Source organism: Dermacentor andersoni, chromosome 4, assembly GCF_023375885.2.
Source record: "Dermacentor andersoni chromosome 4, qqDerAnde1_hic_scaffold, whole genome shotgun sequence".
NCBI classification, from domain to species: Eukaryota; Metazoa; Arthropoda; class Arachnida; order Ixodida; family Ixodidae; genus Dermacentor; species Dermacentor andersoni.
Genome location: NC_092817.1, coordinates 111,829,219 through 111,853,929, shown reverse-complemented (window position 1 = coordinate 111,853,929; position 24,711 = coordinate 111,829,219). Strand labels below are relative to the sequence as shown.

General features: G+C 43.4%; 1 protein-coding gene across 1 annotated transcript; it reads left to right on the top strand.

Moving 5' to 3' along the window:
* Positions 1–145: 145 nt before the first annotated feature.
* Positions 146–23,885, top strand: mRpS14 (mitochondrial ribosomal protein S14). Its single transcript, XM_050184505.3, has 3 exons — positions 146–279; positions 589–750; positions 23,204–23,885. Exons 1-3 carry the CDS (start codon positions 217–219, stop codon positions 23,384–23,386), a joined length of 408 nt encoding a protein of 135 aa, XP_050040462.2. The 5' UTR covers positions 146–216; the 3' UTR covers positions 23,387–23,885.
* The last annotated feature ends 826 nt before the right edge of the window (positions 23,886–24,711 follow it).

The following is a 24,711-nucleotide window of genomic DNA, read 5'->3' as shown; positions in this document are numbered from 1 at the left end:
TGCATATGACGTCACTAAAACCTCTTAAAACTTTTTGTTTCGTTATAAGCTTTATATTTTTATTATAATAAAATTCTGAAACATTTTATTATTTGTTTAATAAAAATTATGTTTGTGTTTAGTTTGTATTATTTGTCTGCGGACTTAGGTTTTGCACATGTGATGGCGGCGTACATGTCGTTCATTTATTGATCCGGCGCCCAGTTTCTTCTCAATATGGCAATGAATAAAGTCGTCAATACCGTTAAATCTATGTTAGGCGTAAAGTTTCCAAGCCAGGCAAGTTCCACATTTGTTCAGCTTGACGTTCACTCTTTGCTTGACACCTCTCCCGAGTCGTACACGCCATGTGGCTCAGCCCTATCGCCGCTTATGAGCGCATCGGAAGATGCGTCTTGAGAGTTCGACTTGCCTCTCACGATTAAATTTTCTTTCAAAATGTGTCGTAAGTGTTTTATTGCGCTCCCGTCATGGGACATGCACGATGTAACAGCTCTTGTTCTCGTTTAAACTGCGTGCAACGCACGTTTACGCTTTTTCTTGCAGCCACGCACGTGAAGTTAATGATACGCTTGCTACGCTTTGCAGAATGCCACGCCACTGGGGACCTTAATGCCCTCTCGCAACATGTACACCGACTGGCGAATGGCTCGAGACGCCAAGAGGAGAAGAACGGTCAAAGAATACGCGCGTCTGAGGTTAAATATCAACTCCATGAGAAAGAATGACATCCTGCCGAAAAGTTTGCAGGTACTGTGGCACTTCGATTAAACTTATTTATGTACAGTACATGTCGGTCACGCCCGCATTGTGTTCTAAGCGTCGCGTTCGTGGAAACAAAAAATGTAGTAGTAGCCCATACTTGTCGCTAGCAGTGCTGTATTTTATTTCTCTCCTGCTAGTGTCGTCTCGGCGTTTGTTCAGGTAAGGCTCTTCTGAGAGCAGTACATTCTTAATAATACTGCCGTCTTTAGGCCTTATTCCCGTGCGAGTAACGAACTTGGCGTGCAGTAAAGTGGAGCAGACGGTATTATTGACTTTCGGAAAGGCCGCCACCCCCCTCGCTTTCTTTTTTGTCTCCGCGGCAGACGCCTCTCTCGTGGCGGACTGTCGGCTGACGCGTCTCGCCACGTGAGACACGGATGTGCAAGCGTACGCCGTCGTTCCGCGAGAATTTTATTCGTTTTGACAGATCAAGCGGCACCGGTGTTACCGCGACGTTGTTCAACCGCTGTGAGGCGCCGCACAACTAATGTATTTTGAAGCTAGCGTGCTGGCAGAAAAGAACAGTGACATACGTCAAACTCTCCATTCATTGCGTATCGCTGTGGGTGGCCACGTGTGAACCTAGGGACGTATTCCCGGACGGTCACTTTCAATGCGCGCTGATTGGCTGGCTGAGCACTATATCAGGAGAAAGGGAAAGTATCGCCGAAAGTGATCAGCCCAAAATGCGTCCCTTGAAGAAAACGGATGTGCGTTCCCATCGTCGTACCTGGTTCATTTCTCGGACCGCCCGAGTGACAGGTGCTGAACGGTGTCAACGGCCGTTTGCTAGCCGCTCATTTTATCTGAATGAAATGGCCACCTGAACACATTTATAGAATCGTGTTGTGGTCGCCTGTGAACATTGCCAAGTCATTGACTAAAGAGGCAAACGAGCTATGGCAGCCGTAAGTTCATCCGACAACTGAGACAACATAACACAGCACATCGCTCTCGCAAATGAAGGAAGCACAAGCTAGCATATTTATTTTTTGGTGAAAAACATTAAAAAAATACTTCTTAAATGGGTGGAGACAGAGTAGCCAAACAGCAGTGCTGACTCTGTAAATGTAAAAGTTGAACTGTTCCTTTTTTTTTTAATGCTTCAGCATTAAGAGTATCAAAGCAAAAAGAAGTCTATGTGTGTAATGCATAGGAAGCCGGTCACGAGGTAGAGGTAGAGAGGGGATGGGAGAGCTTGGAAGAGCATGTGTGTTTCAGTTCCACTATATATATATATATATATATATGGTGCAACTGCTGGTGGTCTGCTCCGGAACACCGACAGTTGCACTTTGCTCCTCAGTGACGCATGTGTCCAGTGAGCTCCTGAACAATACTTTGCAATGTGGTGAATTCGGTTTAAATAATGCATTCGGGACTTCAGAGAGGTGTGACGCAATACTGCCTAACACATGTTTCTCGCATTTACCGCTGAATCTTTTGTTATGTCTATCTGTACCAACTTACCCAACTGACACTCTCGTGAACATATCTATTTTTCAGCCAAACCTTACCGAATATAGTGTCCTGCACATACAAGCAGTAGTTTTGAAATAGACTTCTGAAAGGCAAAGAAATTGTTTGCTTTTGAAAAGGGATGCAAGGCTACACTGATACAGTTGGTAATGAATGAAATTCAGTTATGCAAGCTCCTGACCCTCGTCCCACACTTCATGGCATGGTCACAACCATGAAAGTAACATACGGACACTCAATAAATTTTCCTGAAACAGGTCATGAGTGAAAAGATTATTCAGACATCTTCACTCAACAAAGAATCTCCTCAAGCATTTGCACTTGCTTAATCCTATTTCTTTTTTTTTTTTCTGCTGTACTATTACACAACAGGTATTAATAAAAGGCACAGTAAGGAATGCAGGCCAGATTGGTCTGAATTTAGCTACTAATAAACAGTGTTGCACAAACCGTTACACCCACAACACATTTACCGGCACCAGCTGTGTTGATGTGACATTCTGTCCTAATAAATTTTAGTTACTAGCGCAAGCTTACTCATGGCTAGGTTAATGAAATAGAATGTTTTTGAGTGCCCGCATGTTTAGGACCATTTTCTGAAGCACTTGATGACTGCCAGGATCTTGTATAACTGCATTTCTTTCTTTGCCAACTGTACCAAAGTACCAATGTATGATGTATGCTTCACAGTTCCAGCCAGCAGCATGATATTCTGTATTGGGTCTGAATACTGTTGGCACTAGAACTGGGCATCATTGAAAAACTTTAGGCCAATTAATTGGATCATTTTAATTGCTTAATCAGATTTGGACATTTACATCCAAGAGCTAACCAATAAACTGGGCACATTTATGTGTAAACACAAACACGGTTGCTTTCAACCTATTACCGCACAGGGACGGATCCAGAGCGGGGCCCTGGTCAAAATACACAGAAAAAGAGGGGGTAGGGGGATCACTGCATGCTTACTGTTAGTGCTAAAGTGCCAGCATGCTTAGGGGTGACACAGCCTCCTCTCCTTCTGGATTTGCCATTGTTAGCACCCAGTGCAATCTTTAAAGTAAATCAACACAACATATTATTTTTCCTTGGTACCATTTTGCAAAGGAAAGCCTTGCCAAGGCTACCGTAGTTTTTTCGTCAACTCTTTGATGTCTTTGATCTGTTCATCACCAAATTTGGTGATGAACATTGCAGTTACTGCTGTACATGTAGCTTTTTCATTTTTCATGAAGCTTAGTGTTTGCTTCAGGAACCTAATTTTCATGTGAAAGTTTTAGAAAAGAATGCTGTAGATTATGAATGTATGATGTTCCACATACTAGGCATCTTTATAGCATTCCAAGAAAATGAATGCACGCATATTTTATAAAGTATGCTGGCCTCAGGTGTATGCTAGAACAGCTTGCTTGTTTTCAAAGCACAAATGACATTTTTCTATGTATATTTCAACCAAGTATTTTTTGCTGGCTACCGAAATTTCAAGATGGTACAAGTACAATGGGAGAACAAAAATCTCATCAGCTTTGTTGTTATTCCTATCAGTCCCTTTATTTGCTGCCTACAAAGATGTCAGTGCTCTTGTCTTCACAGTGAATAAAATGGCAAACATTGTTGCAGTAAATTTAGATAAATAAAAAAATACAGATATGAATATTTTCTACAAAGAGAGAGAATTTATGCATTACTTTATTAAAAATTGGGAAATAAGTGGAAGGAAAGAGAAAAGGACGAAGACAAGGCATATTCCTCTGCCAAGCAAGATGTGCTGTGCACTGAGAGTAATGTAACCCTTAATTTGGACACAGATGCAGGCCCCATATCATAAGTCAGAAAATACTAATAGACATGGTACCAAGCAAAGCATGCAATAGGTTTCTAATGCAAGAAATCGAATGTCATTGTAAGGCAGACCACCAGTTAAGTTGTATATTTCAAACACCATTGAACATAATGCTGAATGCTTCAGTCTTGTATGCCTGCATTCATCATGACCTTTAATGTCTTCATTTGCCCAAATATAATATAACTGTTACCTGCTGTAGTCGCATGTCATGCACACTTAAATAGTAAAACTTCATAACAGATAATAATTGCCACTAAAATGCTAATTGTGCCATCAGCAGACTAACCAGGCCTGTATGAAGTTTGGCCTGACTCTTCATTCTACGCGTCTCTGTTATATGAAGTTTCAAAATATAACAAACCTTCTAGGAGCTGTATCAGGTTTTGCTCCCATAAAGCCCCAGCATACTTGATAAAGTACACCGTTGTAGCATTTAACAAACAAAGCACAATGATTAGAACTTTCAGAATGCTTTAACAGTGGCAAAAGATGTTTCAGTGCAAGAAAAATCTATAAAATCTGGCTGGCAGATTTTTCCTTGTGCCATAATGGGTTACTATCATGTCAGCGGCACCTTTCATATCAAAACGTGTCAAACGCATTTAGATGCAGTCATCTAAGTTTAGGTGCAGTAAGGGTATTTACTTGACCAATTGTCCCACTGGCTTGAAGTACGGCGCATATAGGCAGGTTTTGTTTCGACTCCTGACACACATACATGCAGTTGTCGTAACATTGCAGCTCAGCCTGTACACATTTCCGTCCTTGCTGTTAAGAAAGTGAAGCGAGACGTAGGTGCCGACGTATGCCTGTTTTTTTCTCCTGTGACTGATTAAGCACTATAAAACATGTTATTGCGATTAAAGTTTTGCTAAATGAATCGAAGGGTTATCAGTGAAATTACGAGCCCTAGTTGGCACGTATTTTCTGCATTTTCGGCACACTCTCAAGTAAAGGTGCTCTGATCTTGGGTAGCGTGAAAAAAGTTGTTTGCATGACCGTCTTGACGTTAGTTTCCCCAGCTAATGGCAGCATTGTAATTGTTGTAATGAAGACAAAAGAGCTTGCTGCTGATGCAGGTGCTCATCATGATTTCATCACCAGAGCCAGATCTACATTTTTCATGTAGACGCTGCTTGCAAAAATTACTGCCACCATTAGTCGGGCAAACTATCATACAAGAACGCTAGCTCTACAGTTATGAAAAGTGTCTGTTGAGAAACATTGTTTTAATTACGAAGTCAGCTTTCTCACAAGACATCTTGCCAAGAGCTAATAGTGCTATAGCGATTCTTAAATTTGCAGTTGCAGTTTCCACCAGCTGATGGTCACATGTACAGTGTGAGCAAGCGCACTTGCAAATTTAGAAAATGGTTTGTCAAGGAGTGCAGGCAACTTTAAAGTGTTCACCAGCTTGAGGCTTCAACTACAAAATCACTACATAATTTATTAAAGAACATTCTTTTACTCCAGCTGGCATATGTAGAGTATGATCGATTCTAAAGAAAACACGTAAAATGCTTGATGTGGCATGTTAGGTAAACCAAAGTCTTTAACAGAAAGCTTAGCTGTGATCACTCCCGAAGTACTAACTTGGTTTTCTTTTTAACAGTAATGCATACTATACATGCATACAACCTCAAAAGTTTCTGAAGCTGTTTCCACCTGGAACAACAATTATGCGGATTCACACCTTTGTGAATGACAGGATCTTCCAGCTTGATGTGCAGCGTTGCCCTGTTTAGCAAACCCTTTTTTTTTTCTGCCAGAGCTAAATAAGCTAAGCCTGCACTGGGTTGTCAAACATGCAGGCGACAGAGCCCTTGTGTGAGGCCGACATGGCCCAGCTGAAGTTTCAGCCCCTCCCTCGTTTTACAAGTTCTCAAAGCCCTATATCAGCTTGCCTTCTCTTACAAAATGCCATGAAGGGGCCCTGAAAAACTTTTTGAACATGGCAAGAAATATTCCTGATGTGTTAACCATCCTCCTGTGGACATGGGAGTCAAATATTGCATTGCATGCAGCAGGGAATTCACAATCTCATCTCGAAAGCAGTGAAAAATCACTTGCTCTCACTTCCACAATGCCGTCATGCAGCATTATTGCAAGCAGCTGGACTCACAACAGGTGTTGGCTGATTTTGGGATTGTCAGAACATTATCTGTAATACAAGTATAGGTTGCTTGAGTTAAATATGTGAAAGATTTGTGTCTGCAATTTCAAAAAGACAAAAACCATTTCATCTTTGCACTGCCGGTCTACACACAACAGTTGCGCATTGCTGCGTCTGCTTTGCGGGGCCCCCGAGATGGAAAGCGTTGCATGGATACTGGAGCCGCCACGAGCCGTCTCGCCCAGCCATTCAACCTTTGGATATGTTGCCAATAGGGCATTGCTCCCTTGCGCACCGTCGCCGTCTCCTCCGTGTAGCTTCCAGCGCTAGTGGAAATGAAAGGAGAAAGCCTTTGATCAGTGCGATGACTATGTCTAACTTCGCTTGTGCTTGTAAATTTTGAAAAACTTGTAAGGCAGGAGATTCATGAGGCGACATAATTAAAACGTTTCAGGGCCCCTTAAATGCTGCTTACTGGAAGCCATGTATTTTTTTTGGTCGGTACCTACCTTGAGTTTGAGATACCTAAGCTACATGGTGTCTTTATTTAGCTGCTCCGAATTTTAATAATTGCCTGCAGCAGATAGCACAGTTCTAACCCTTGATCTAAATTATTCGATGAGGTGGCCATTACTTCTACTAGAAATCAAAATACCTCCTTGAATAATTAAGATAGTTATGCTAATTAACTTAATTAATTACATTACAGCACATATGTCAATCTACACATTTGAGCTAGTGAGTATGCAAGGCATATCAATTTGGAATGAATTCTCAGGACTACACCAGCTTCGAGATATTAATTTTCAAAGTGTCCGATGAAATGCCAGTTGCTTTCGTGCTTCAATGTACAAAACAGTCTCTTCTTTAAAAGTAGGTGGAACAACAGCGCATTTTTACTGCAAGTTTGACGGCACATATCTCAAAACTGGTGCCATCCTCAGAATTTGTTCTGTCTACATGTCTTGCATGCTCACTAGCTATAATTAGTAGTTTGAAATATGTACCATAAAGTAATTAATTAAAAGGATAGTTAGTCTAGTAATGTTATTTATTCAGTTAAGTATATTTATTTCTCGTAGAAGTAATGGCCACTTCATTGAGTATTTGGATCAACGGTTAGAATTGTACTATCTAACACAGGCAATTTTTAAACATTTGGTGCAGGTAAAAAAAAAAAAGCACCCTATATACTACGATGGATACAGGCAGGAGACACCCTTAGGTTTGCTTTCGCACTGTAAAATACTTCATGGCCTTTCTCGAGCTAGTCCTACATTGCAATGCTAAACTTCCTTGTCGAAACAATGTTCACAATGTTCCTTGCAGTCTGTTATGGTACATTGTCACTTACCTATGCGGTTAGCCTCTCATGAGAAGTCTACAAAGCAAGTGTTTAATGTTTAGTCTTGATGGCCAGGTACTTGGATGAACCACTGAAATATATTCTTGGGTCATTTTTGGTGTAATTAACAGCTGGATATATTTATTCTAATAATAAGTTAATAAAGTCAATAATTATTGTATTTTCTTTGTGTGTAGAAGTATTGCCTGTCAGATGCCAAGTTGCACAGCATGTGAGACATTGCTGTAGAGAAATATTACTTATGCCGTTTGCTTTAAAACGGTAGAGCACTTGATGGATGCAATCAATTGGTGTATTGATTAGGTGGGAATTTCTGTTTTTCTGCACCTCTTACATAACTCAATACCATGTTTGAGCTGTATGTGAAATAGAAAAAGGTTCACAGGGTGATCATTTTAGAAATCCAGTATATTTTGCTTACATTGAAGAAAAAAGCACAAGGTTGCTGGGACAGTGCGCCAAAGAAGACATAGCCAAGCTTGTTTTGGTAGTGTATGCACTGTTGATATGCGATACCTCTAACATATTGCTTGATCACATGGGCTAGTAAGCAGCCACACAACACTGCATAGTAAATGTACTTATTTCACAAAATAAACACTACTTGCTAGCACCATTGCCACATCCATGTCGGTCGTAATAGATGGGAAAGAGAGATAACATTGTCCTAGCTATACCTCGCATCCCTCTCCTCATGCTGCACTGTTTAGTCATTAAAATTACTGCACTGTGTTAGTATTGATTCTTATTGTCTGCCTAACATGAAATACTTAACACTTGCCAGGCCCTCTGGAATAAGGAATTTCTGTGAGCTTAATTTCATGCCTTTCTTTGTGCATATTAATATCTTCAAGTAGCTTCTTTCGGAGAACCATTGATCGTTGGAATTCATGGTCAGCTGACGTACACTTCTTACCACTGGACGTCCTTTTAGACACAATTAACCACATTTAATTTCCTTCGTTGTTATTTTTAATTTCTTTGTGTCCATGTTGATTACATGCCTGTACAATTGTGATGATTTTTTTACTTCCTGTACATACTCATTCCACTACTGCTGGAACTCTTAAGATGGGCTGCAGTAAGCAAGTTATGAACATGGCAGCCGAGCCTACATATTCCAGCTTATTGTTTGTATATTCAAGATCTCTTTATAAGCCACTTCTGGAAGTTAACAGCCGAGCCTACATATTCCAGCTTATCGTTTGTATATTCAAGATCTCTTTATAAGCCACTTCTGGAAGTTGACAGCCGAGCCTACATATTCCAGCTTAATGTTTGTATATTCAAGATCTCGTTATAAGCCACTTCTGGAAGTTAACAGCCCAGCCTACATATTCCAGCTTATTGTTTGTATATTCAAGATCTCTTTATAAGCCACTTCTGGAAGTTAACAGCCGAGCCTACATATTCCAGCTTATCGTTTGTATATTCAAGATCTCTTTATAAGCCACTTCTGGAAGTTGACAGCCGAGCCTACATATTCCAGCTTATTGTTTGTATATTCAAGATCTCTTTATAAGCCACTTCTGGAAGTTAACAGCCGAGCCTACATATTCCAGCTTATTGTTTGTATATTCAAGATCTCTTTATAAGCCACTTCTGGAAGTTGACAGCCGAGCCTACATATTCCAGCTTATCGTTTGTATATTCAAGATCTCTTTATAAGCCACTTCTGGAAGTTAACAGCCGAGCCTACATATTCCAGCTTATCATTTGTATATTCAAGATCTCTTTATAAGCCGCTTCTGGAAGTTAAGTATTAAAATAATACGTCTTTACTTTCCTTTCTCAATACAGTTTTTCCACTACTTTTCATCACTCTGTATAGGTAAAGACAAAACATGGGGAAGGTGGGAGATGGAAATTCTAGGCGATAAGCAAAACAAGAACTAGGTGATAGCAGGAGCCAACGTTTCGACATGTGAACTTGTCTTCTTCAAGGCCACATATGCTTTCCTCGCCACAGTATATATACTGATCTGTACTACGGGCCATGTGGACGTGGGCGAAAAGGTTGATGACGTCCACTCTTTCTCTTCCCATTCCCTTCCGCCAGAACCGCGGCTAAAGTGTCTATCTGCATCTGAGACAGTTAATTAACGCATTCTTCTTTTCATGGCCACTTCCTCCTCCTGCCAAGGGCAGTCAATGGCCCATACTGTTTACTTCTGCTCAGCAGTATGGAAAGGTGGCGCGGGTTATAAAAGGTTGAAGGAGGCAGTCCTTAGAGCAATACTGAGGGCTCTGAAGTGCATTTACAAGAATTTGGGCATACTTTTTTTAATGAATGCATTATCTAAGCAACTAAGTAGGTTCTTTTTGCCGTGTTGAAGAAAGTTTGCAGCGCCATTTCAAGTTGCACGCCAAGAAATCACTCAGGTTTGAGCACAGTGAACACTGCTCGGTACACAGTAATACTGGCTTGACTGTTTCCTTGCCACGCCCATAGAGCATGAGTCATATATGTGCCATATGCGTCTCGCGAAAATGTAAAACTACTGGCGCCGCTGAAAACTTGCTGCGCCATCTATGGTTTATTGCATAAGAATTAGTTTTATTTCCTAAGTAGTTTTTTTTTCTTTACTTTTTTCAAACGGCGGTACAAAGAGCATGGTTCCCATTTGATCGCGAAGATGGCAGTCCTCTCAGTCGCCGGACCTTCGCACAAAGGACGTCATTCTCGCAATTTTTTTATTTATTTATTGTTTTATTTTATTTATGACATACTGCAGACCTCAATTTGGTCCTTGCAGGGCGCGCGCTCATACAGTTAATTCTGTGCAGTCTGTTGAGTCCTCAGGGGACTGTTTGGATGCATCTAATGGCAGGGACTCCAAGGATGAATGGACGTCACGAAATTTTTGTACGGGCAACGGTGGAGACCCTCAGAACCACTATAGGCAGTTTTCACTAAGTAGAAAACAGTTTTATTTTTGGTATCTCATGTTCCTTATGACCTAGAGTGTTGAAACTTTCACACGTTAATATGGGCAATTGGTGTGAAAAACATTTTTTTATATGTGTGTTTTTGTTTTATTCTTTTTATGGTATGAACGCACTGATGCAAATGTTTTTTCCTTTTCTCAATAAGTTTAATTTTTCACAAATAATTTGGATATTCGCCTTAGCATATGTTTCTAAAATTAAAATCTTTAGAAAGTACAATTATTTGGGTTTCGATTGATATATAGCATGACATTGTAACCGCGATAATATTGCTAAAAATCTCATTACTAAAGCTTTCACATTATGGCCAGTTTTCCCGTGGTAAGGAAAGAGTTAACCCCGACAAACATTCAATGTATTCTCTGTCGTGCACAAAGTATTAAATATAATTACACGTCTTCCTATACTCTGAGTGCAGCGCATGCTTTCATGCAGCGGACGCATGAAACGGGGGCTATGGTTGCCCATCTAACTGCCTGACCTTGTTCCTGTTCACTAACTTTACCACTCACTGCCTCTTTAGTGTCATTGCAGTGTGATGCCTTCAAGCTTTCTCTCGAGAACGCAGTCGATTGCCTCACCTCGGAACATATTTTCCTAACCAAAAAAAAAGAGCAATTTCTCTAGCCCACATTCGTTAAGATACGAGAGGTGCAGCTACTAATCTTGAACATATCGCGTACGGAGATGCGTTGTGGAATAAAAGTGCTGGCGTCTAAATTATGTGTGCTCGAATCCCATGGACATAGAGTTTCGTACAAAATTACTAGAGGGAACTCTGGCGCTGCAGTCGTTGTCCTAACATGGGAATGATGGGAAGTACATGGATTTGTCTGATCTTCGTGCTTGTGGATTCAGACATTTTTAAGGCTTTGTATATTACGCTATATAAATCTTATTGTCGTATATTTCAGCGCAATCTATATTCTTCGAAGTGCAGAAGACACCGGGAACGCGTACAATTGCTATTAATTGCAACGATTGAGCTTGTCCAGGTGGCCCAAATCGAAACGCACTAAGCGTCTCAAGGTACTGGCATGCCCGCGATAAATTCATAAGGACGTTTCATTCGCTTGTCGATACATGCGTCCGTGGCTTAATCGTTTCAATATCAGGCTTCTGTGCTAGAGTCCCTGTGATCGAATGCTGCCGTTTGGCAATTTTAATGATGGTTATTTAATTATTTATTACGCAATACACTGTTGAAAATGACGAGTTTAGAAAGTCACAAAGCCGTTTGAAGCCAAAAGGACGAAGTTTAGGCAAATCCATGTACTTCCCATAATTCCCATGCTAGGACAACCGCTCCCATTGCAGCTCCCGTAGACACTAGCGCCAGAGTTCCCTCTAGTAATTTTTGTAGGAAACTCTATGCCCATGGGTACCACGAATAATTTTTCTCCGGTACTTTTCCTTTTTTTTTCGTATCGCGTGAACATTGACGGCTAACAAGACGCAGGTTATATACAGAACGGACACAGGCAGACGCTGCCGCGGGCCTAAATCTATTCCCGACGAACGCAGCGATTTCGCCCATGAGCTGCGCACACTGTTGTCGGAGCCCAAACGCCGGAAGGCTACATTCGCATCACTCATTCTTCCGACGCGCCGCTTGGTATGCGGTAAATGACGCGCTTGATCGAGACTGGGCCAACGCGCGGTGCATTATAGGCCGCAGAGTGCGTCGCTGGCGTTTCCTTTATTTTTTATGCGCCATCTTTCTTTTTCCTTTCTTTTCTTTAAGTCCGGCGAAACAGGTTCAAGTTCGCCGCCGTTCGAAGTAGGGCGTGTCAGTGCCGCGTCCGCCGGCGAGTTTCTCGCTTGCTGTGCGTGTTTGTGGAAGGTCAGGAACGGATTAGAAAGCCGGCACGCTCAAATACCACGTAGAAGCAGCGTTTGTAGCGGCCGCCGTACTGCTCGAAGTATTGCACGGTGTGGCGTTTGTGGCCCACGTTGCGCAGCTGCTTGAATGATAAGCTACCGTTAAATTAGCACTGTCGTCCCGATTGCTGAAAAGGCGGTTACTACTTGGACAGCGTGAGGCAACTAAACGAAAGGAAGGCACGGGTAAAAAAATATGGACAGGCTTTAATTATTTCGTGTCTGTCTTCTTTTGACCGATCCACCCGAGTATAAGTTGTTAAAGTCGAACGCCTTTATAACGAAGAGCTTGTCTGCTCCAGAATAATTCGTTGTAAAGGTCGCGCACAGCCCAGCTCACTATTGGGACAGAATTATTCCTTTATTATACAGATCGCTTTGTTGTAGATGAGCGCTCGAGTGTACGCATCCGTGCAGACACATGCGAATGTCCTCCCATCCGTTCTGCCTTGAAGTGCTGTCCAAGAATACGGTCATCGGGCCCAATCTCCAGATTTAAATAGAGGCACGTTTTCCCCGTCTCTGCTCTCTTCCCAAGATGAGCTGTTATGGTTAGGTGACCAATTTGTTCCTTATTGCACATCACCTCATTTACACCAGAGCATCAGGGCGGGTCGAAATTTTCTACTGCGGTCTCGTATATACTGCAGGTAGTTCAGCATGCCATTGTTTTGGTTTTGGGGTACCATATATACGAGAACGTGCGTGTTTCACTTAAAATCTTGGGAAACAAATTTTTGTTCTAACTGCGTTGCATTGCTCCTGTTCAAATTTCGCAGAAAGATCAAATTTTGGAGTCTACGTCGTTTACTGTAACACTTGGCGGAGTTTCTTTTAAGAAAGAAAAATGGGAATTTGCCTTCGTTTACGGGGATGCAAGCTGTCGCCGTTGAGGAAGAACTGCCGTGCGTTCCAGAGGAGCGGACAGCGCGCAGGCAACCCTCCCTGAGCGGGTGCTCTCTACAGCTGCCAGTACGCGGCTACACAAGTTTTTATTAGCGCCGTCTCGGCAGCAGCGTGCATGCTCATACACGAAGGCAAATTTCCTTCGATGACAACACCCATGCGACGCAAAATATTTTCTACCGCGTCGTGGCTGAACAAAGCGTCTCACTATGTCATGACCTTCCAACGCTGCTGTGCTGCCGTCGCTGGAGAAAGACTTTCGTGCACGTATCCCATATCTATAATCATGTTCGACGAGGTCTACTATTCAACGTTAGTACTACTTGATATGCTTACACCGCTCACGTTCGAACTCGCCGTAGGGAGCAATTATTGGTTTTGTGTTAACTTTCCGCCTCCTTTGATATGGCGTGGAACTCTGAACATGACGGTTTTTTTTCCCCTGTAGTATGAGAACAGTTGGCAGTTTTCATTTTTCCCCGTTAGCTGTTTATTGTAATTATCAATGTGTCGACCACGCACCTGTAACGTGTAGCCATATGCGGCTATGCGCGCATTGTACGCGGATATCCTGTGTTCACACGCAGTTCAACTTTAGTATGTCTTGACGCTGTTTGGCCATACAATGGGCCCCTTTACCAGTAAAACTCGTACATCATCTCTGAAAGGCTAACCTCACCCACTCACTCGGCTTCTTAAGAGAAATGGACGGCCGCTGACACTTTGCTCACCTGGCGATACGTATAGGAAAAATACAAAACGCGATAAAGATACAAACAGCGGGAGTTCGGTACGAGCGGCATCAGCAACCGCACGTGCGATGAGGACAGCTCAGCGTAAAAACAACGCGGGCTTGCAGGAAGGGTGCCGGTATAAACAGTGAGCTTTTCTGTCTGTACATTTCGTGTATGCCTTCGCTGCCTTTTCCAACGCGACCCTTACTTTCTCGTGCCTCTGTGCCGCGCCAAAGTATATTGCTATCGCTGACACGGGTCGTGAGGTGCCCCTACTACGTGTCTTTGTAAATGTGATCCGACAGATAGGATTCGTGGTGCGCTGTCGGGTGATGTATACCAAAGTCAAGTATTGCGAACGCGTAAACATGCTAGCTCATATATGTGTGTCGCTCTTTTTTTCGTCCACGTGTGTTACGCGGGTTTGCACTCCCGCACTGCTCTGCCGACTAGCCCCACTGGCTCTGTTGACGATATAAAAGTACTGTAATTCCTTTGGCTAGCCTGCAAGAACGTAACAGTATTAGAGACGCCAAATATGAAGAGCCATGGGTGATTCCTACTTATTGAGCAAGTTACTGCAAGCAGTTGCTACGCGCTACGTTCTGTTAAACGACATATAGAAGTTGTAACTTCATCGCCCTTTCTCGTTTATCTGAATGGTTTGTTCGCAACACTACGTCCTAAATAAATGTCCGGCATTTACCGCAGTTATTTTGTGTTCAACCACATTCTCGACACGTAATCGCGCGGCGTTCAAGGTACCCTGAAACGATTTTGGACAAGCGTACTGAGGTGCTAGGAAAAGTCCTTCTGGTCATTAATTGACGCACTTAAGCGCTCCGCGTAAAGCGTGTAATTTATTATAAGGTTTTAAAATTTTGAATCGCTACCGATCACAGCGGTGGCGCTCCGCTGAGTTTTCAGCCGCCCCGTTACAATCTATGTAGTTGGCGCACGTGACGTCAGTTGGGCGAGCTATCCGATTGGCTATCCAGGTAGCATCGTCGATCATTTTTCCAACATTAAAGCGAACGAATGTTGTCCGTAATAGTTGAAATGTCGGGTACCTTGTTTCTATAAAAAAGTGACAGAAGGAGAACACGCAATAATTTATCCTCAAGCACTTCCGGCACACGGTAAGTGTCGTCTGCTTGTGTTACAACGTGCTCCGTGTTGACGCGAGCTGCGAGGTACGAGCACCACGTGGCGACCACGTGGCTACCACGAGGCGCCGAGAGCTCCCACTTCTCCGCGACGAATCAAGAATTCGACACGGGGGGCGACTTCAAGGAATGCCCAGCCATCTCCGCGACGAATCAGGAATTCGACGCGGGAGAGGTCATCACCCTTCCTGCTGACGACAGGTCGCCCAAACGAGGGGTCGCCGAAGGGGTTTAGGGAGAATCGGCCCATTGTGAGGGCAGAGAGAGTCGCTTGCAGCCGCCCCGCCGGTCTGATGCGCTCCTGCTACCTGTACGCTATCATCCACTATCTGCAAATATTGTATAAAGCTTTTCGTTTCTTCTTGGTCTACGGAAAGAGTCCGTCTTTCGTCCTCCACCCCGAAGTCACAACAATGTTCGGCTTGAGCTTTATTTTCGCGAGCACCATGTGTCGCCCTTGTTACGTTGTGGGCTGCAAAGTCGCATCATGACGCAGAGCCAGTGAAGGCGGAGCTTAGTCCCGACCACTCGGCGAACGAGTTAGGGAGAAAAAAACATGGCTAGGGAAGAGGGTAATTTGTAATCGTCCGTAGCTCTCTTAATATAAGACGCTTCACTTAAATTGTGACGCTAATGTTTTACTGTAGCTGAACCCTATGAGTCTACAAAATTTGTCCAAACCGTTTCAGGGACTCCTTAAAGGGACTGACAACTAATTTTAATAGTAGCCATTTTATTGGTGTAACGGAAGGCTTACCGGTCTGATTGTCCAGTCATGTAGTGGTAACGCGGAAAGTACCATGGAACATTTTTGTCGGAATGTTTCGATTTACATTGAGGATGTAGTCGTGCTATAGTGAACTAGAAGGACCATAGTCGTGCTCAGGAAACATGCTGGAAACCGTGATAGGCGAGCGCGATAGCGATTATACGCCAGCATTGGTGGGAAGCAGATAAGTGTGGCCCTCGCTTTTAAGAGTGTATTATTTTGTTTATCAAGCCGATGCTCCTGTGGTTGGCGTTTTCTAAAATGTTGAATTATTTATAATAGGTGGTGTCCAAATCTGCGCCCCAGCGACGCCTCCCTCCAACTAACAGAAACCAATCTCTAAAGCCTGCTTTGGCTGGCTGCATGCTCTTGTTCTTTTTTTTTTTTTTTTTTTTACGCGCAGGCGCACATTCGCCGCCCCGTCTATGAAATCGGCGTGATTATGTGTGTCACCGTGAGGGAAACGAGCGCCGGAGGAGGAAGTCATGCTGCAGGCTGGAGGTGGAGAATGAATGAGTTTATTTCTCCTGTTTACAACAGAAAGGAAGCAGAAGCTAAAGGCCATGTGGCCTGACAAAGGCTTCTGCTCCCACAACAATTCGGCACGCAGGCCGCACGCAGCAACATGTATCATACAGACGTACTGAAATCAACTGGAAAGTCGCGAGACAGAATATTATTTTCGTGAAACAGAACATGTCTACAAAAAATATGAGAAACCAACAGGATACTCAAAGTACGATGCATTTTGTTTCAGACGCAACTACAACCTGAAAACAAAAGACTGATAATTTATACTACGGTTATAATCAGACAAACTCAATATTGTTGAGAATGAGAAAACTTTTGTATGATTTATTCGAATAGAATAGAATCGCACGCCGGGGAAAGTACGGAAGAGCGCGCTGGGCGCGCGGCAAAGCAACGTCACCTAGAGGAGCCTTTACATCTTTCCTAATGGCACTTTACACTTTATCAAAATCGGAAAACAGACAAAACATACGAAATAAACAAATGTCCGACAATTACGATGCTCCCTAATGCGGAATTTGAGCGCATCTCGATACGTGTTTTCACTTCGCGATATATTGAGGCAAAGAATTAGAGACCGAAATCGCCGCACCGTCTGGCAGTGGGTCAGTGCCGCCAGTGCCTTGGCAGAGGGGGGCGCAGTATGGGCACGCTGGCATGGTGAGCGGCATCGGAGCCAGCTGTGGAAGACGACGACGACGAACGTCCGAGCAGTGGCACGAGAGGCGGTATGGGAACGCTGGCAGGATGAGCTTGCTTGCTTGCTCCTCACTTATGGCGCTTACCCGCTACTGGAAATTGGCCAAGAAGCCGACGGTTAAAGTTTAAAGGGAAGGGGAGAGAGAAAAAGCTGAACGGAAAAGTAAATCAGGGTGAAGTATAACGTTCATGTTAACTAAGAAATATATTTACGTGGCAGATACAGAAGTAAGCATGTTTGTATTTATATATGAACAGCAAATCTTGTGTTTCTTTTTTGGGTGATATTAGAATAATTTCCAACATACATCCAGCAATTTAATGATCTGTCCAATTAGTGATTTCGAGAATTAACATGATAGCCTTCTTGTGTCACGGAGACAGTCGCAAATGGCCACGCAGATGTTCCTGTGGCTAATACCCTGTGAAGAAGCCCCGAAGGAGATGATATTTTGAGTTAGGCAGAGAAATACCCACTTTTCGGAATGAAAATTATAATTTCTTCCTCTGATTTCTAAATCGACGGCATGCTAGTAGAAAGTGATCAATGTTTTCGGGTTCCTGACAGGTAGGCACGCAGTGCCAGACGGCCTGTATAGGTAAAATTTTAATGGTAAGATGTGGCATCGTAATTTTGTTAAGAATATTTCTAATTTACGTGTGGCATACCATTTATTGTCGCATGAAAAAAAAAACAAATGGTTAAATTCCCACGTCTAGATTTTCAGTTTTGTAGAATCTTGGAAAAGATGAAATTTTCTAAACCTAGCCGCAGTGACATCAGCCGAAATATGCGTAACGGACATAGCTGGTCCATCAAGAGGCATCCGAGAAAGTGTGTCTGACATTTCATTTAAGAATATACCACGATGGCCTGGAATTCATACCAACCGCACCAGGCTTAAGTTTGAGGGGATTAATGATTTAAATGTATTGACTACAGTAGGTGTCTGAAGATGAAGTGAGTGATGTGCATACTGACAGTGAATCAGTCACTATAACCGCTGTTGCATAATTTGAAGGAAGTTTTCGAAGAGCTAAAGCAACGGCTGATAGTTCAGCCAGAAATATGGGGGTGAAATCTGGAAGGCTGGATGCATATGACCACGATAAGGACTCGGAGAAAATATCCACACCCGTCTTCGCCTCACTCATTGACCATGAGTCGAGATCACATGATCTATTCCCAAATGCGTTAAATGATCTTGTAGCATGCCATTTAAATGTGTAGTGGGCAGGAGTTTAGTATTTGATGAAAATTATTAAATTCAATTTTTATATTAGGCAGGGGCTTGGGTGGATAAATGATCTCGCGTACATTAACGTTCAGTGGATCTATCTCAGCTTGTACAAACAAAACCTGAGGTCTATATGTAAGCGGGACCAATGCTCACCAAAATATGCCCTCATTTCACTAATAAATACAAATTGTGATCGTCTCAGAGTGCATTCATGAATGTTTAAATACGTCTTTGCTGTTAGAATGCGGAATCAGCAGGGAAGAGTAGGCACTCGTGCTTCTTGTTATAAAACATTGTTAGCTGCAAATTTTGGTAAACCAAGATAATTCCGGAGAGCCTCCCGCTATAGAAAAACCAGGGGGTTAATTTTGTATGCTGGCCCACCAGAGAATAGCACGCACCCAAATTCCAGTATCGGTCGAACGTACAGGCGATAAATCATTATTAGAGTATCCCTGCGTAGCCCATCGCGATGTCGGCGAAGTCTCCTTATCATGCCAACAGCGCGTACTGCGCTAGATTCAACAAGATCAATATGATTTCGTCAGCTCAGTTTTTTGTCCTATATTACACCTAGATATTTGATAAAGTCAATTTGTGGAATTATTTCCTGACGGTATTGGAGAGATATTAACCGGCACACTCAATGGAAACACAATCAAGGAACTTTTGTTGACATTATGTGACATTCGAATGTCTGCAAACCAAGCTTCAAGCGTTCCTTAGTATGACTGCAGCGTTCTTTGTAATGAGTAAGCATTACTTGCAGACGCAAAGACTGCTATGTCGTCTGCATAGACATATACTTGTACGGTGTCGCACAATGGAATTGAGAATTAAGGGGACAGGGTAAGCCCCATCTTTTCCATGTATTTTGGGGCATATTGTGGTGCACTTTTCTCAGCAACTAATAAAGATAGTGGCAAGATATTTGCTTCATTTTGTTCAGAATTTCATCTTCTAGCCACTGTACCAGAATTATTTTAGTATACGAGAAATGAAATTATTAGTGATTTTTTTTTACTTTCTACACACTAATTTTGACCAAACTTTGTACATATATTTATTTTAAAATAAGCAATTTTATTCGCACGCTGATAATTTTGGTACAGTAAATTGCCACATATATGTACTGTATGCACAGAAAAAATCAGCTTGACATCTATTGTCATTTCGAAAATAATGGTACCGACGTAAAAAAAAAATATTCTTTTGAGAAAACTGAGTTTAAAGTAAACAAAACTAACATACACTCAGAACAGCACCGCATGGAAAACACGTGTAAGCCGCGCAGCAGCGTCTCATGCTTGTCTTGGCTAACAACTTGGATGGCTGACAGAGAGCTTTCTCTTTCAGCTAAAATTAGGAACATTTCGTGTTTTTTTTTTTTTTATTATTAATAACAGCGCAGAAAACACACTGCTCATAAAGGGGGTGTGTTGCTGACCGCTTCGCATTAAGATAGCTTTTCCAGGTTGGTATAAATTGCACTGAATGGAGTGTGATACATCAAATAATGCATAAAAGGGTGTGCTTTCATATTTAGAAAAAACTAAAAATTGATTTTCTTTTTCAGATTTTTTTGCTTACCCTGTCCCCTTAAACAAAATCGGAGAAAGGACAGATCCCTGGGGAACTCCTCTTGATTGATTATAATTCTGCGTTGACAAGCTACATTGAGAACAATAAAATTTCCTATCCTTTAAAAATTCATATATCCAATTTAAAATATACCGAGGAAAACTCATGCTATTTAAAGCGTTAGGGAGTGTGACATGCCCTACGCTGTCGTATGCTTTAGCTAAATCAAGGGTCACTAAAGCTGCATACTGCCGGCTGTGTCAAGCAAACGTAATGCGACCCTCTAAATCGACATGTGCGCAAACTATCGAACATCCAGATCTAACCCCAAGCCGTCATGGGCTTAATAATGTATTGTCATTTAAAAATTTCATGATACGAATGTGCCATACCCTTTCTATTAATTTTCTAACATTCGAAGTTAGTGCGATTGGCCTTATATTTTCTGTATTCATTCCTGCTCCTTGCTCTTTAAGCAGGGGGATTATTTTGGCGAGTTTCCAGTCGGAAGGTATCCGTGCGTTCATCAGGGAGTGATTACCTATATTGGAGAGGTCTTGCGGGGAGAAGTCACAGTATTTTCAACATGCCTGATGTGATGCCATCTGGACCCGAAGCTGTGCCAGGGAGCAGTTGAACAACGTGCTGAGGCTCTTCCATTGTTACCTCTCAGAAATCATCCCCCGACAGAGCCCCAACGAAGTTTACCTGCAGCTGAGTTGTAAGCACTGTTCTAAAAACATTTAGCAATTTTAGCTGATGATTCTAACCATTATTTTGGTGTCAGAACAACTGGGTCAGTATTTATGGGCACTGGAACGGCCTGGCGAGAGCGGAGCCAGCTGTGGACGAAGACGAACGCGCGATCAGTGGCACGAGCGCGTTCGCGCGGTTACGCCGACGCCCAACCTAGGAACGGGCGCCCATGAGCAGCGCTCTAAGATAAGCATTGAAAAGAAGGCCACGCTTACACACAATCAAAGCATTTTTAAAACATTCTACGCGCAGTGCACAAAAACGGAATAGCACTGGTACGCTTACGCGTAACCCGCGGTCACGGTGTGAAACGTCATTGCAACTTTTTTTTTTTTTTTTTTCGCCCGGGAAAGCAAGGCTGTGTCAGTAGTGTTGTTCTAGCAGTATTGCGCACCCCTTCGCGGCACGATTAATCGATGGCGTTTTGAATCTCGGAAAGGGACCACAGAACTCGGAGTACTCACTCGCTAAACCGTGCGCGTACAAAAGCACTCATCTGCGCCACCATGTCACACAAGTGGCTCTGCCGCTTCGCTCGTTGGCGCGAAGGCAGCGCCGCTCGTTAGAGTGAACTTTTTTTTTAGTTCGTAATACACATAAATGACAGCGCGAACGCCCGTATAACATAAGTACTGCGATTTTAAACGATAAGTATACGGCACTTAATAACAGACGGGTTACGTACAGTCATTTCATTGATTACATCTGAAGTGCCAAGGTTTCCCCGCCAGTCCACGCCTCCTGCTGCTTTTTTGCGACTTCCTGCGCCAATTTAAAATTATAATTCTACTTAGATTGTAAACGGAATGCTCAATTTTATCACTATAAATTGTGGTCTTTTCATTTCGACCAACATGGCACATTCTCACAGTTGTCAAGCTGTTGCTTGACAAACTTGACGTCACAGGCGCCATGTTTTGACTAGTACGAGGGCCGCCATCTTGGTTAGGTCCAACGAGGTGTGTGGAGAAGTGCACGTGCAGGTGTTGTATATCGGCCGGGAAGAGGTTGCCGTAGCAAACTACTGTATAGTTGATTGCCTTTGTGTTTTCTATTATGAAAGGTGGTGTAAGGCGTTAGTTAACCGACTTCTTTCCCTACATTCTTTAATCGTTTTTAAATCGAAGCTTAATTTCATTTTCCATTTTTGTACTGCTGTTGTTGCTGTCTTGCACGCCGTGTCCGGTAGTGGTTTGGTTGAGAGCTTGTATAATGTACTGGCAGGGGCGCGGGACAAGTGTCTATGAGGCCTTTCCTAGGGCATTCCGTGGGTGTCGGCACAATGCCCTCTGGAACTCTCTGGCCATCGATACAGTGCCCTATAGATGGCTGTGAGCCCCGGCCCCCAGCGAAAGCATTGCAGAAGCTGCCGCGCTTACCTTTGTACTCAAGCGCGACAGCCCAAATGGGAGATAGAATGTTAGAAAGAGGAGACAGAGAATGCGTAAAGCCAACGCCGTGACGAAACAAGCGAATAACAGCCTCTCCACTCTTCGTTCGTGACAGCTTGCATAAATGAGAGGATCGCGACGAAGGGACATGCGCCGTCAGAAAGTGCTTGTGCTTCTCTGGTCCCGTTCCCGCCGTGTGTGCTTGTCCGAAAAGCTTGTTTCCCGGCACACGGGACCATACAGTGTGGTGAGCCAGGTGACACCTGTTACCTATAGATTGCCCCTGTCAGTTCCAGCTCGTCGTCTAGCCTTCCGTCCACTGACATCGTTCACGTATCGAGGCTCGAGATCTACCCACTGTGGTTCCGACGACTCCCTTTAGAGCTCCGGTACGGTGCTTCTGCCGCCGGGGGTAATGCTATGGAACAGTTGTGATTTACCAATTGAAGCAGGCCTATCATGATTGAAGGGACGATGAGGACGACGACGTTATAACCTGGGACGGTCTGTTCGTTCTTGGCAGTTCTACATGCATATGCGCTCGTAAATATACTTGTACGCAGTCATTCCCGTACATCCTTATATGTAACACCTGATTCGTTGGGGGTCTCTTCAACAACAAAAAAAAAAATGCAAGTACTAGACATGGCAACACTTTGCCGCGTTAAAGCACCGCAGCGTGAAAATGACAATCCGCAAGCGGCCGTCCAGTTGATCAACACTTCAGGTCACGATGCGACGCGCCGTGCGAGAGGATGACAGTGCTAACGTTCTCGCAGCCTATGTACAATGGCGCAACGGCGATGCCTCGAGAAAGCACGTCTCGATGACTGTTCTGTGCACTACACGTAGACAAACACAAGTTGTGCACGCAAGGTAGCATTTAACATCGCACCGCGAACCATCGTATGCCGTCAACGTCGCCGGCACTGACTTCAATGAACGCAAACAGAACAGAAAGCTTCGCATACATCGATTCCCAACAGTGAGTGGGATCCGCATAATCCTTTCTTCTTCTTCAATTTTGCAGGAAATTGCGGACAAGGAGATCGCAGCCCTGCCGTTGAACAGCTGCTACACGCGCTTCCATGGTCGCTGCGTGATCACGTCTCGGGCCAGGGGCTTCGTCCGGCCCTGGCGGGTGTCGCGCATGATGTTCCGGCACCTGGCCGACTACAACTACCTGTCCGGCGTGCAGAGGGCCATGTGGTAGCCGGGGTGACCCGCGATACGCTGCAGACCGGACCTTGCTGAGACTGTTACGTAGTTGACGCACGCGTTGTACAGAATGCACGGTTGCTCTAACGCGAGCATATGTGGCCGTTTTACACCCCTTGTGTAGTCCTGGCACCGCGGACTGTCCGCAAGTAGTGCCTTCGTGCACGTACGTGTCACGTACCCTGCTGCCTAAAAAAAAAAAAGGTGTGCGGGAAGTCTGTTCCGTGTGGACGTGCCAGGAATAAAGTTTAGAATTCCACGATTATTACTTTCTTTGTTTTCTTGGTGACTGTAGTGCATGTACATCACTGAACAGAAAGCGTGGAGATCATTTCCATGACGTGAATTGAGGTAGTCACGTGACCGTCAATCTCCAAGTACCTCGGAGCAGCACCGGAACGGGACGTCACGCTGGCCTCCATATCCTCGGCACTCGAAACTGGTGCCGAGAGCTGTGCATATTGTTGTAATTAAATATGCCGTATGATTTTGCACTGTGTATCTAATTTTGCGAAAACATTTCTTTTTTTTTTTTTTTTGCGTATGTGTGGTAAAAGTCTGTGTGGATGTCAAATAAGGGACCCAGAGTTTGCATTCCCCGTATCGCCCACCCCTAAATGGACACTAAAGAAAAACACTTGATCAGATCAGACTGAAAAAAAAAATATTATTTCAAGACTTTATATCCGTTAATTTCGCGGTAAGAGATCAGAAAATAAAGGTCAAAGTTGAGTTTTTTTTTTTTTTTTTTTTTTTTTTTTTCTCGCCGAAACTCCAGGGCTGGTACATCAGTGTAGACGTCACGAATTTCTGAATAATTTTTCGCATTTTTTTGTCGTGGCAAGTTCATTCTTTACGCCCTTTGATATAGTGTAGTTCATCTGTACCGAAAAAAAGTTTATTATGCCGGCGAGCACACGCCGTGAAGGTTCATGACGTCAAAGTAAGCTGTGCGGGAACTTAAAGGTGGCGTTGCCCGTTTTTCATTTTTGCATCTTCTCTGAATAACCTAACCTGTTCTCACGCACTGGCTTTTTTTTTTTTTTTTTGGGTGGGGGGGGAGGTGCATTGTAGGAAGGTAATGGTAAATTGGAAATACACAAGAAAACCGTATTCGGTTTCCTTTGCAGCATAGAGTTTCCTACAGTAATTACTAGAGGGAACTCTGGTGCTGCAATCGTTCAGTCACTATGGAAATGATGGTATAATTAAAGCACAGTGTGCTACAATATAAGGGTAGTGTGCTCACTGCACACCAGTGGCAACGGGGAGAGGTGAATCCGTCGATGTTGACTTGGAAACGGAGCTAAACATGAAACC